We start from the raw sequence: 13,738 nt of genomic DNA on the forward strand, positions 1-13,738 counted from the left end.
TTCACAGGGGCCTAGGAATTATGGGTCAAGGGATATACCGGGACCAGAAGAAATGAAACACTGTAGAAGGGCAACAAGGACTTTAGGATCTCAGCCTGATTGCTACATTATTTACAAAATGGGTACTGCCTAATTATGCTGGGGGTCTGAGGAGGTGTTAAGCAATAAGCTGCACTCTGTTGCACCAAAGAAAGACTTGGACATTTTTTTAACACCTTCCACCCTTCAGGATGTCCTGAAGCAATTTACAGGTAGAGCAGCACCTCTGAAGTGTAGTAAATTTTAGGTCAGCCGATTTATACGCAGCAGGATTCCATTGACAGTAATATGATGATGAATAGATTATCTGCCTTTGGTGATGGACAAATAAATATTCCCAGAAGCTCTGGCAATCACTAATGGTGGATCTTGGTTTAGCAAAGGTGATGTAATAATTGGAGGTAGTGTCTTGAATAATTAAACTATACCAATATCTGACCCCTTAGGTGGATATAGAAGATCCCACAGCACTACTTCAAAGAAGATCGTGAAATTTATCCTTTGTATCCTGGCAGTATCCTCTATCAACAAACTGGTCCTTAGCACACTGCTGTTTATGGGATCTTGTTGTGCATGAATTGGCTGTTATTTTTTCTGTGTTACAACAGTAAATACACTCCCAAAGTATTGCATTAGCTGTAAAGCATGTTGGGGTCTCCTGCGGCTGATAAAGCCATTACAGAAATGCAACCCTGTCTTTGTGGGCTCCAAGATATATTCACCTTATTGTGAGAGCAGGACCATGCACTTGCAATGTAGTATGCTCTTCATTCTCCATGGGCACAAGTACTGAATCACGGAGAAATCCTCTTGGAGATATCTCAATAGTCACACATGTAATCTGCAATGAGAGTCTGAAAGAATGAAGTGTTTGATAATCTCTTTGATGTCCCACATTGGTCATGACATTGACCCCAGCATCTTTCAGTATCAATTTGAATTAGTATTTGCGGAAGACTATTTGTCAGCTATCACTTGAATAATGGATTTCTTGAAGGAGTATTTCAACCAACTAATTCTGCCCAGTGGGCTTCTTGACACAATCAGTGCTCCACCTGACTAATCAGTTTCTTGCAATAATCAGCTTCTGCATTACTTGAAAGTAATCAAGCAGATGTTATGTAGAATAACAAATATAACAGTGTAAAATGTGAATCTGAACTTCCATTCCTTTGTGCTTCTCTCTGCTTTTCTGCCCCTTATTCTTCTACTCATTCTCATAGCTCTTCATCTCCTCTCTTTTCCCATGGCTAATAGTGGATTGCAAACTCATCTACTTACACTTTTGGGCGTCAAGCCATTGCCAGACATCACCAGTGCTCCATCTTCCACCTGTGTGTCTCTAATTCTGAACGTTTTCCTCCTTTTGCTCCTTCTAGTTTAAAATTGTTTGGAACTTCCCACTCTCAACCTGGCATGACCCTGCAGATCCCCATCCCACGTCCCACCTACTCCCCAGCTCGAGAGAACCTCATCAAGGCAGTGCCGCCCCATCTGATCTGCTCTCTGGTGTGTGGAGGGAAGGAGTGCCGCTACGAGGGACCTGGTGATTGGACCTTGCAGCAACAAGCAATCCGGGGCGTGTTCTCAGCATGGTAGGTTGATCCCAACAATCATTAGTCAGACTGCAAGGGAGCTGAAAGTAGGAAGTGGCCAGAGAGATCCCAGTTTGGCAGTAGCTTTCTAGAGAAAGGTACTAAGTGTAATTGTGAGTTGAGAATGATGTTTTATAATGTGATTGGTAAGTGCTGGGAATAATCAGCATGCGGGAGTGAAGGAAGGGGAAACATAAAGGCATGTGTCCTTTGTCAATATGCTCATAGAATCATTGAATGACCCATGAGAGGAAGAGACCATTTGGCTAGGTATTCCCGTGTCAGCTCTGTGAAAGAGCCATCCAATTGCTCTTTCCCTGTAGCCCCACAAATAATTTCACTCAAGCGTCTAATTCTATTGTGAAAGTTGCTTTGAATCTGCTTCAGTCAAGGAATACATTCCAGATTCCAACAGTTTGTTTGCTCAGATTATCTCTGGTTCTTGTGCCAACATACCTAAATCTGTGTCCTCATTACTGGCCCTCCTACCTGTGTAAACAGGTTCTCCTTCATTATCAGAATCATTTATTATTTTAAACACATTGATTTTATCTCCATTATTGCGTTAATGAGAATAGCCCTAGTTTATCCAGTATGTCTGCATAATTTATCACCATCCATGGACCCATTCCAGTGAATCTCATTCAAAGGCCTTGTCATCATCACTGAATTCTGAAGCCCAGAATTTACCACTTTAACCCAGCTGGAGTCTAAACTGTGTTTTATAAAGGTCTTGCAAACTCTTTTGCTTTTATAAGCTCTTACTTTGTTTGGAGAGTGTAGGGTCCAGCCTTTCTAGTTTATTTTGTCGTATGATCCATCGATGGGATGCACTGCAGGAAATCTCCAAAGCTTCTTTAGTAGCAGCTCCCAAATCCAAGATCACTACTGCCTAGAAAGACAAAGACAATAGACATATTGGAAGACCTGATTTAAATAGCACACCACCCTGAGTTGGACTTATTAATCATTATTAGGAAGTCAAAATCCTGGAACATCCCATTTGAATAGGACCACGTGAGTACCCACTGCAGTGGTTTAAGAAGGTGGCTGACCATCACCTTCTCGGGGCAATTAGTGATGGGTACTAAATGATGTTCTTGCCAGTCACATCCTGAGAATGGATGACAATAAAAGTAAGGTGAGCTTGATGTGCCTCTCTCTCACTCTGCAGGGTTACCGATAACATCCTGGCCATGGCGAGGCCATCCACGCATCTCATTAAGAAGTTCAGCATCATCAAACAGTTCAAAGGGTAGGTGTCGACAAGTGGAGGCAAATGTCATCTTGTCACCAGAGCACCTATTATTTCTCCTCAACCTCTGGTAGTTATCCCTTACCCAGTTCCTTGCTCCTCCTCAGTTACGCATCCCCACCCTCTAGTTCCCCTTCTCAGTTCCCTTTAATTGGCTCCCATTCTTGACGCCCCTAGTGACATCTTGTGATATTGGGGCTGTGAATGTCTATTCTACTTCTTGTTGTTGCTGGGACTGACATTGCTGGGTTATCTCCTTCCTATTTTAAAGGGCCTGAGGTAAATTGTGGCCCCTCTGTCACAGAGACCTGATTCCAGTTAACGACAGACTATAAGAACCAAAATTGTTTCCTTTCTTCCCACAGGTTAAATATCAAGTCTGTGATAAATCTGCAGGTACCTGGTGAGCATGGTCATTGTGGAGACCCCCTGGAGTTAAAGAGTGGGTTTTCATATTTACCTGAAATCTTCATGGAGAATGATAGTAAGTTTTATCACATAACTCTCAGCCCCCAAACCTGGAAAAATTTTACTAACTTGCAGATGGGGACAAATTTAATGATGATACCTATTGATTATCACCTACCATATTAGCCCTGAAACTGTTTACATGGGTCATGTAGCCAGTTGTGATTTGCTGAGAACCTGAGGACTCCTGGCCCCTGATTCTCCAACCCGCCCTCCCTTTCGGTGAGGCTCCCCTTTGGTAACCAAGTCAGTAAACCTGGGAGCTGGGATGTTGCTGACTGCAGGCCCACACAGAAACTCCAACTGTGGCATCCCGCTGCTGTACACAGTTGATGCGTTACTGTTTAATGATTCCACGAAACAACACTGGTGGAAAAGTTTGACCCCTTCTAAGTTCAGTTTGGATTTAATGCAGGGAATGTCAGATTCACTTTAATCATTGTAAGAGATTCGCCTCTGAGAATTGGATGGGAAATATGCTTGATTCGCCACAATCCAAGCTTGATTCAATTGGAAGTATTCTCGCCTCTGAGTTAGGTCTTGGTTTCAGCTGGTATCCAGAGATCTGAGTGTGCAATGTAGGTAAAAAACCATTGGTGTGGTGCTGAGAGATCACCATAGTGTTGGAAATGGCCTCTCTTCAGTAAGAGATTAAACCAAGCCTTGTCTGCACCTTCAGGTGAATGTAGTAGATCCTATGACAAATCTCTCCATGAGGTACTGGCCAGTGTTAACCCTCAGTGGACATCACAGCAACAAATTAAGTGGTCATCCATCTCACACTTCTACACCAATTGGTTGCAATATTTTCCTACATTACAACAGTGACTGTCATTCACCAGTAATTCATTGGTTGTGAAGCAGTGTCCTGAGGAGGTAGAAGTCACCATACAACCTTTACTTATCAGTGTTAAACTAACAATGTCCTGCAGTTTGGAAGTTGAGGTCTAGCAGGAACGTATTATATAGTTGAATAAAATCTATGATGCTGCCTGACTTGTTGAGCTTTTTTAGCGCTTTCTGTTTTTACTTCAGATTTCCAGCAGTATTTTGATTTTGATCTTGATCTATTATACTGGTCCAGTTTTGGTTGAAGAGAGGGTTAGTGCTAAGTGGCCTGGAAATACAACAGCACATATTAAATGCAGAGATCAATCCCTGAGATTGTCCAGTTGGGTGGGGTCCCTTCAAGGCCTTTCCCTTCATATATTAGGCCATGTGTTGGCTGTGTTTTCCTGAATGTGGCTAGCCTGATATTAGCTGCATTGAGGGAACCCATTGTGGTAAAGGGGAAATCAAACTGGCCTTGGGCTCCTTATACACAAATGATAGGCACTTACTACCTGTTTCAGATATGGGCCTTGGACAGCTCTTTGATGACTAAACCAAAATGGCAACCTCACACTGCCAACTCAAAGTCATACTGGAGTCAAATTAAAACAGGTACAGAGTTGCTGAATTTCCAGGCCATTGTAACTAACCCGTGCTGTAACTGCTCTGGGTGCCGGATGCCTGGAATGGGAAGAGTTTAACTCACTGAGCAGCGTCTCTAGATCCCCTCATGTTCACAAAGCAAACAGGTTCTGCTGGCTACAGGGAACGGTTGACACTGTGCGATCTCCCTGCCTGTAATTAAAAGTCTCCGTTTCTATTTACACTTGGCTCAGCAGAATGGTTCCATGTCTGAGGGATTGAATACACAAAGCTAGCTATCACTTCGCCACATGTCTAGGAGTTGGGGACAGAGGTCAGGCTGGTGTCTGGGGACTCTTGCTGATACTAGTTTCCAGGACTGTAAAACTCGTGTTTTATAAATGATTATATTAATTTTGTGGAGTGTATAGAGTATCATGATGATTCAGTGGTTTAACAGAAGAGGCCTCCCAGATTAAATTACTCTGAATTTGCTTCTTTATTCCTGCTGCATCTCAGTCTTATCGGGTTTACAATCTGTCCAGTTCAGTTCTGGGTGAGAGAGGAAAGGGGAGAAAACAGTAGAGAAGGAAAAAAAGAGAAAAGATGAGAGAAAGAGGGAGAGAGACATCCCTCAGATGGAATCTCATCAAATCTGTCAGAAATATCTCCAAGTATTTCATATACAGAAATTACATTGACACTATATATATAAATGTGATGCATAGCAAAATATCACAAACAATAATGAGATAAATAGTCAGAGCACTGAAGAATGGAAATAGGCCCTTCAGCCCACCGAGTCTGTGCCAACCATCATGCACCACTTACATTAATTCTTCCCCAATCCAATAAATGATCAGTTCACCTATTTTTGGTGATGTTGGTTGTGGGTGTGAATCTATGTTTGTGAATGTGTTAACACTGAATTGTGACAAGGGATATGATGTCAGAAAAACTTTGTTTGTGTCTCTGTGTTAGGCTGGTGTGTACTGGATGGGTGCCTGAGTAATTTTAGCTGATACTGTGGTGAGTTAGTAGAACCATCTGAGTATCAGAGGGTGAGACTGCAGTTGATAGAGGCTGAGAGACTAAGCTGGGTTGCTGCAGTTTAGGCAGATACTGTGTCACTGTGCTACAGACAAACCCCACGTCATTAACTGACTGCTACAACAATATTAAATTACTGTATTAGGAGCCAGGCATCTTGTAGTTTGCCATTGGAAGGAATGTCTTTTCCCAATTAGAAGCCTGCCCTTTAATTTTTTCCCTCTTTCCCCATTTGCAGTTTATTTTTTTAACTTCGGAATGACAGATTTCGGAGTCTCTTCGCTGGTGCGTGTGCTGGATGCGGTGAAGGTGACATCCTTTGCTGTGCAGGAGGGCAAGGTGGCTGTGCATTGCCATGCAGGACTCGGGAGGACAGGTCTGTCAGCTGAAAAAATTCTTCTTTATAAGGCCATGGGGGGGACACGGCTGGTTGACCGGTTCCCGAAACTTTTTGTAACACCAGGCTGTGGAGGCTGGGTGTTCAATCGAGCCTAATGTCAGTAGATTCCCAGTGAATGAGGCTATCATGAGATGTGCAGCAAGGGTGGCTGGAATGATCTGTGGTACAACTGAGGAATTGATTCAAAGGCTGAATGGCTTCCTTTTGTTTATCTGTACACTTGTTCTATTCCCCTTGCGCCAGTTCTCATTCTCCTCTGTGAGCTAAGATACTTCCGCAGAGACTTCAGCACAAGAATCTAGGCTGATGCTCCACTGCGGTGCAGAGGGAGTGCTAAACTGTTGGAGGTGCCATTTTTTGGAAGGGATGTTAAAATCAGGCCCATCTGACCTCACGTGCTGAAGTACTTATCCAAGAGTTATCCTCTGTGTCATAGTCAATGCTTATTCTTTAACATTACAGACGTGGCTGATATGTCCATCATCTGTCTGTGCAACCTTGTTGTACTCAAACTGGCAATATTACAACAAAAGGAACCTTCAAATAAACGTACTGCTTTGGGGCACCTCAGGGATGTGACAGCCAAATAGTAATGTTAGTAACTAATCGAGTTGACTGGTTCGTGACCTCTGCTGTGTTAGCAAAAATTATTACAGCTTCAATTGCTCCACAAAACAGAGCCAACAGCGTTACTGATGTTATTTCTATGGCTACTGAACACGCCAGTTGATCAGATTTCATGCTGCATGTCAGCTCAGCTCCGTGTGATGCAAGGACCGAACTCCCTGCTTCTACCTGCTGCTTTAATGCGTTCTGAAACAATGAACGAAGCTCGGGGAAAATCAGTCACTCGGACCTGATGACGACACCATTGGCAAATGAAAGAAGTCAGACACAGAAGACAACAGAGGGACGAGGATGAATTGGGTGCCCGTAGGTTTGTTAGTGTAATGTTACATGTGGGCAAAGAATCTGTGGCTCATAGAACTACATGGAAATTATAATACAGCATCAGGTCATGTGATGCAATGGTGGGTAAATAGAGAAAGTCCATCCCCTGTAGTAACCAGAAGCCAAGATTAAAATCATTGCTAGAACATCTGTGGGACACGAGGAGAATTCTGTATGGTTAAAAATGGGTCTGTGCAGAAATTTCAATTTGATCAAATTGAATGCACACAAATCATGGACATACGGGCACTCTGGCCTGGCTTTGGCCTCCCTATTGGTTATTGTGATAGCCTGTACGCCTGCTTGCACCAGACTTTCCAGTCCGCTCCCGCCCCACTCCCCCCATCACTCCCCATTCCAGCACCAGCTCAGAGACCGTCAGGACCTGGCCTCTGCAGTAACTAACTTCACCGGTGAATTCACAGCCTCACAAACCTTCCTCGAAAATGAACATAATAATTCTGATTTTCATCCTGAATCTCCTGCACTTTATATTCTATTTTTGTTTGCTCTTCCTACAGCATTCAATCGCAGGAAATTTCTGAGACCCTGTTATATTGCTTCATAATTTTATACACATGAATCATTTTACCTCAAATCCCCCTCAGTCTTAACAGAAACATCTCCAATTCATAGAACATAGAACACTATGTTGTGCCGACATTTTATCCTGCTCTAAGATCTATCTAACCCTTCTCTCCCACATAGCCCCCTATTTTTCTATCATTCATGTGTCTATCTAAGAGTCTCTTAAATGTCCCTAATGCATCTGCCCCCACAACCTCTGCCGGCAGTGCGTTCCACGCACCCACCACTCTCTGTGTAAAAAAACTTACCGCTGACATCCCCCTTATACCTTCCTCCAATCACCTTAAAATTACGTCCCCTCCTGTTAGCCATTGTCACACTGGGAAAAAGTCTATGACTGTCCACTCGATCTATGCCTCTTATCATCTTGTACACCTCTATCAAGTCACCTCTCATCGTCCTTCTCTCCAAAGAGAAAAGCCCCAGCTCACTCAACCTATCCTCATAAGACACGTTCTTTCTGCAATTCTTCCTCCAGTTTTTTTTTGCTCTTCTTGCCGGGCTGTGTGCTCATGAAGCTGCGATGTGCTCAGGAAGCTGCAATGTGCTCAGGAAGTTGCGGTGTGCTCTCTGTTGCCTCAACATCCCTCCTATAGTCCAGACACCAAGCCTGCACAGTCTTCCTTCCTACTGTGGTCCCACTGAGGTTTTGCATTGATTCACCATTGTATCTCAATTCAAAGTAACATTACTGAGAAGGGCAACCACACAGATTTGTAAAATGCTAATTAGTGTTTAACAAACCTATGTCTTTTGAAGATGTGAACAACTAGATAATTTATATTGTTAAATTCAGAGCAGTTTCCACCCGAACAATAACTGACACTAATCTCTTCCCGTGCACAGAGAAAGCATTTAACTCAGCACCAGATGAAAGTAAATGGCAGAAATTTACAGAAATGTTTTCTGTTTTATTTCACCAATTGTGAGAAAATCTTCTTCCCAGGTTCCACGCCCCATACCTGATTCCTATTTCACTGCCATAGGTTGCCAAGACCTAGCAATTAAAGGCATGGCCTTCAGAGGGTTCCTTCCCTGAAACTATCTGGCACTCCTCCCTTTACTGATTTACATCCCATCTTAAACTCACCCACTAGACCCACATTATTTACGTGGCTTAGTGTCAACGTTTCTTGAATAAAGCTCCTGTGAAATGGTTTGGTCATTTTATTAGATAAAAGCCTCTGGATAAATGGAATTTATTCTTGCTTAAATTCCAGCAGCACCGAGCACAAGAAGTTGTAAAACACTTTAATTAATATTTCCCCCACCTGTAACAAGTGAAGCTCACCATCCATTTCCTTGTTCTCTGACAGGGGTCCTGATTGCCTGCTACCTGGTTTATGCCACACGGGTCAGCCCCTGTGAAGCTGTGCAGTTTGTCCGGATCAAGCGTCCCTTCTCCATCCAGACCCGCACTCAGATTGACCTGGTCTTTGACTTTGCCCAGTTTGTGGACTCTCAAAGAACAGTGTTCACAAACGCGAGCTCGCACACCCACCCGGTCACTCTGCAGCAGCACCTTTATCGCCAGCAGCACCTCCTGCATGGCTATGAGGCCCGGCAGCTCAAACACGTGCCCAAAATGGTGGACTATGCCTGCAAGAGGCTTCTGCAGATAGCATTCAATAGACAGGATGGTGCAGCGGTGCAGGTGGAGAAAGAAAAGGAGAGGAGTGACCGCATCGTGACTCTACGCATCAGAGAAACCATCGCTTCCTTCATTTCCTTGCCGGAGTCTCGCCAGACAAACCAGGAGCCCGTGGACCCCGACAATGTGCTGAGACCACCCGTGGACGCAGCAGGTTTACTTAAACTGGCCAGTTCCTCAGGTGGATGCACAGAGATTCAATCTGGCAAATCGGCCAGAATATCACGATCCCTCAGTGACTCCAATCTCCACAGTTCCACGTGCAAATATAATGCACAGGTAATCTGAAACATGTCAGGGGTTGGTCAGCAATGGGAGCCAGGATCTGTTCTGAGCAGCAAAGAAGGTATCAGGGACTTGGTTAGAGTGTTAGTTACATGTTGGGACCTGATCCATGGGTTCGGGCAGCATCTATAGTACAGCAGGTGTGCGCTAAAATTTGATAGAGGGGTAAAGGTAATTCATACTCAGAACACATATGGGCCAGGATCTGACTGAGGAGAAGCACTGAATATAGTCCAAGACAAGTCAGGGCATCATAGGAGATTAATTGAGTGAGTGTTGGAAAGAAAATGTGGGTGCATATGGGCTTTGGAAGAAAATGTCATGCTTGGGTCGAGTCTGTGATCAGGTTAAGTATACGAAGTCTCTGCAAAGAGATCAATGGGAGGGCAGAGTCCCTTTCGGGATAGAGTATGCAGGAACTGCAGAAGTCTTGCTTAAAAGCAATAACAGAAAATAGCTAAAATACTCAACAGATGGGGCAATGCCCGTGGACAGTGGAACAGAGTTAACATTTCAGGTCTATGATTTTTCAAGAGACCTTTCTATTTCTCTCACAGCAGATGCTGCCTCACCTGCTTGAGTATTGTCAGTATTTTCTGCTTTTATTTCACATTTTCAGCACTTTTTGTATTTTGCTTTTCAATAACAGCTGATCTCTTGACGCTGGTCTCGTGAGTCTATCCCCAGAACTGTAATTCTCCTCTGCACCCTCTCTAGAGCCAGTACATTTCCCCTCCAGTGTGGTGACCAGCACTTTACAGGGATTTTGGTCAATGTTAGCAGTGGTCAGTTCCAATAGCTGGAAGTGTAGTGATTCAGTTTGACACTGGTGCAGAGAGGGGGGATGAAGGGTGCAGATAGTTTAAAGCTCCCAGCTCCACCCACTCAATCACACTGAATGACTAAAATGGTATAAATTCTACTTTAAGGATATCATCGGTCAACGGCCTATGTCAGTGGGTCAGAATCAAACTGAAACTTTGGAACATGTCTTCAGTGGGTCAAACAATCCATTGAAATACTCCATCAGCTGTGAAGGGAAGAGCAACTTTGCAGGGGACAGGAGATGGACACAAACTGACCAAGCAGCACCACTCATCCTCCCTAGGCAAGCAAATTCCCCGCTGAGCACTGGCAGCCTCGTGCCCACGACTGAGAAGAAGGTATGGACGGCTATCAAAGTGTCGTGATCAGGGTCAGTCCCATGCTGCATAACACACGCGGCCTGCTCTTCCCCGAAATCCTCTACCCACTTCAACTGTCTTCTTGAAAGATTAAACGCTTGCCAGTTATTTCAACACCTTCTTCACTGAAGCTCTAGCTGAGCTTAGTTACTCAGTCAGGGTGACCTCGATCACGAGTTGCTGAGCCACCTCAGCTGGATGTGAAAGATCCCACAGAATTATTTCAAAGAATTTAGTCCCAGTGTCCTCTTCAACATTCTTGCCCCAACTAATATAATTAAAAATAAATTATCCATTCTTTTGTCACGTTGCTATTTGTGGGGGGTTGCTGTTATGGAAGTATGTCGCTGGCTGAAATGCATACAGGGATAACCAGAGGTTGTGAAGCACACAGAATGATTGCAAAGTGTAACCATGGTCACTCCCAATCCTGTCTTTGCCTGATGGTCACACAAAGTGTGTTCTTTGTAGCAGAGGTCAGTGGATAACGTCTCCCCTCCCCACCAGGAATTCCATTTCCCTTTGTACCTCCCTTACTGTTAGCCATCCACATTCAGCTAACACAGCACAGGCAACAGGTCAACCCATTCTCTAGATAGACAGTAGAAGAATGTGTTAAATCTACTATGGTTAAAATGTAGATTCCTGATTCATCTCTGATCAAAATGTAAAAAGAAAGAACTTTGGAATGCCCCTCGACCAGCCTGATTTACAGTGAAACACTGCAAATACACCATCAATTTTTTCACAGCCTAATCTCATAAACAATAGTAAAATAAATTATCAGATAACTGTTTGAGGAATAAATCTAACCTAACTTTAAAGCAAAGCCTTGGCAGCAGTATAATGCCATGAGTATCACAGAGAATGGTTCTCTTGTAACACCCAAAGTGTGAGGGATTTGAGTTCAATGTGAGTTCCCCACCATGGCAGCTGTGGATTTTAAATTCACTGAAAAATCTGAACTTTATGAAAGAAAACAATAACAGCATTTAAAAGACATTTGGACAGGTACATGGATAGGAAGGTTTAGAGGAATATGGGTCAAACATGGGCAAAATGGGACTAGCTTGGATGGGCATCTTGGTTGGCATGGACGAGCAGGGCAGAAGGGCCTGTTTCCCTGCTGAATGACTCTGTGGCTCTGTGAATGTAGGATTAGGGATACACTTTGCTGGGAGAGTGGGGAGAATGTACTGCCCTTCTTCAAAGTAATGCAGGGGGTGGTTTATATTCACCTGAGAGGAGACAGCCTGAACCGGAATGTAGACTGGATTACATGCTCAGTTCTCCAATGAGACTTCCATCAGTGATCTTCTAACTTCGAGATGAGAGACTTGCACTGAGACACATCTGTTCCACCGAGTGACAATCCAGTGCCCACATTTACCTGGAAATCACCACCAGTTATCCCGTTTTCCACCCATTTATGCAAATAGATTTCCAAACCATTCCTCCTATTTTCCAAAGATGTGTCCAGTGAGTGCTCCTTTGGGATACTTCCATTGATGAAGGCTCAAGGTTTAATGGAGCCCACATCTCCCTTCAGCTAACTGTGTAAAGCAGTGGCAGTGTGTTGGGTTGGGAGCTCACTGGGTAAGGTGCAAGGGGGGCACCAGGCCAAGACGTCAGGTCCAGTTTAGTTCTTATGACAGATCGGAGGTACTGCCTACAGGTCTGGTCACAAACCACTCGCAAACACTTACTGTCATTTTACTTTATTTTTACTCTTTAGGGTAAAGTCCATGGGAACCTCTCAGTTAAAGAACGTGTCAGAAAAACTGATGGCCATGGGTCTCTCCTGGAAGTGGTTGCCAGGGCGATGTCAGAGGGACCAGAAGTAGACAATGAACTTATTGACTAAAGTCCATCTCTGGCAGGTAATGAACCACTGGATGATCTTAGCTCAGGCATTGTTCATCAACTTAAAGAGTCATAGTCATACAGCACGGAAGGCAGGCCCTCCGTCCTGTCATGTCCATGCCGCCTTTGTACCATCCCCACATTAATCCTATCTATCCGCCTCGATTCTGCTTCATCCTACCATGTGCGCTCCCTCTTTACATCATTCTGCTGCCTTCTGCGCTTCTCGCTGCTGCCCGCCTGCCTCCGTGCCCTTCGTGGCTTCGCCCTGTTTTCTCAGCCTGTTCATCCTCCCCCCTAGCTGGTGCGTTGGCTTGTCACCTTGCACCTCTTCTCATTTCGCGGACCACTTCGAATCTCCCTGCTCCCCCCGCCCCCGCTTCACGCTGCGGCCGATTGCAGTTGCGCATTCCTGGGTTAGCTGCCCCTTAGCTCTGTCCATTCTGGCTCCTGGTTCACCCCACACAGTGCCCTGGAACATCACCCTTTCAGGTCCGCCTGGGCTCCAATCTGCCGTATTCCTTTCAGGTCCGCTTGAGCCTGACCTACTTTCACCCTTTCAGGTCCGCTTGAATTCCACCTGCCGTAATCCTCCTAGGTCCGCTTGAGCTCCGTGTTATCTTCAACCCTTTCAGGTCCACTTGAACTCCATGCTGCTTCACCTTTTCAGGTTCGCTTGAGCCCCAATCTGCCGTATTCCTTTCAGGTCCGCTTGAGCTCCACCACCGAAGGCAATCTAGATTGATTTTTTTTAGAAAAATAACATCTTAGAATCAAGTGAATGAATAATTTGAGACGATCTGTGTTCTAAGTTTCGTAAGCTCAGGAATATTAAGTGACTTTGGCCCCAAATGTCCCGGTCATTCGAGCATTTCTTCTTGCCTGGTTCTGCTGTACACTAGAGATTGATTGATGTGATTGTTATACTAGTTCGGTATTGTTTATGGTAAGAAATGTGCAAAGCATTGTACACGGGAAAGGAAGTATGTTTGCATT

General features: G+C 44.4%; 1 protein-coding gene across 1 annotated transcript; it reads left to right on the forward strand.

The window, feature by feature from the left end:
* The first annotated feature begins 1,424 nt into the window (after positions 1-1,424).
* zgc:77752 (uncharacterized protein LOC393862 homolog) lies at positions 1,425-11,511 on the forward strand. The gene is made up of 5 exons (XM_052034120.1): positions 1,425-1,634; positions 2,809-2,889; positions 3,255-3,373; positions 6,059-6,196; positions 9,076-11,511. The coding sequence occupies exons 1-5, from the start codon at positions 1,456-1,458 to the stop codon at positions 9,696-9,698; spliced, it is 1,140 nt and encodes a 379-aa protein (XP_051890080.1). The 5' UTR covers positions 1,425-1,455; the 3' UTR covers positions 9,699-11,511.
* Positions 11,512-13,738: the final 2,227 nt, after the last annotated feature.

The sequence above is a fragment of the Pristis pectinata genome, chromosome 19, assembly GCF_009764475.1.
Source record: "Pristis pectinata isolate sPriPec2 chromosome 19, sPriPec2.1.pri, whole genome shotgun sequence".
In the NCBI taxonomy this organism is placed as follows: Eukaryota; Metazoa; Chordata; class Chondrichthyes; order Rhinopristiformes; family Pristidae; genus Pristis; species Pristis pectinata.

What these genes read in the sequence shown, in the direction of transcription:
- zgc:77752 (XM_052034120.1), top strand. Translation starts at nt 1,456, where the DNA reads ATGACCCTGCAGATCCCCATCCCACGTCCCACCTACTCCCCAGCTCGA. An exon ending in CGGGGCGTGTTCTCAGCATG is followed by an intron (nt 1,635 to 2,808) that starts GTAGGTTGATCC and finishes CTCACTCTGCAG; the next exon opens with GGTTACCGATAACATCCTGG. An exon ending in TGCAGGACTCGGGAGGACAG is followed by an intron (nt 6,197 to 9,075) that starts GTCTGTCAGCTG and finishes GTTCTCTGACAG; the next exon opens with GGGTCCTGATTGCCTGCTAC.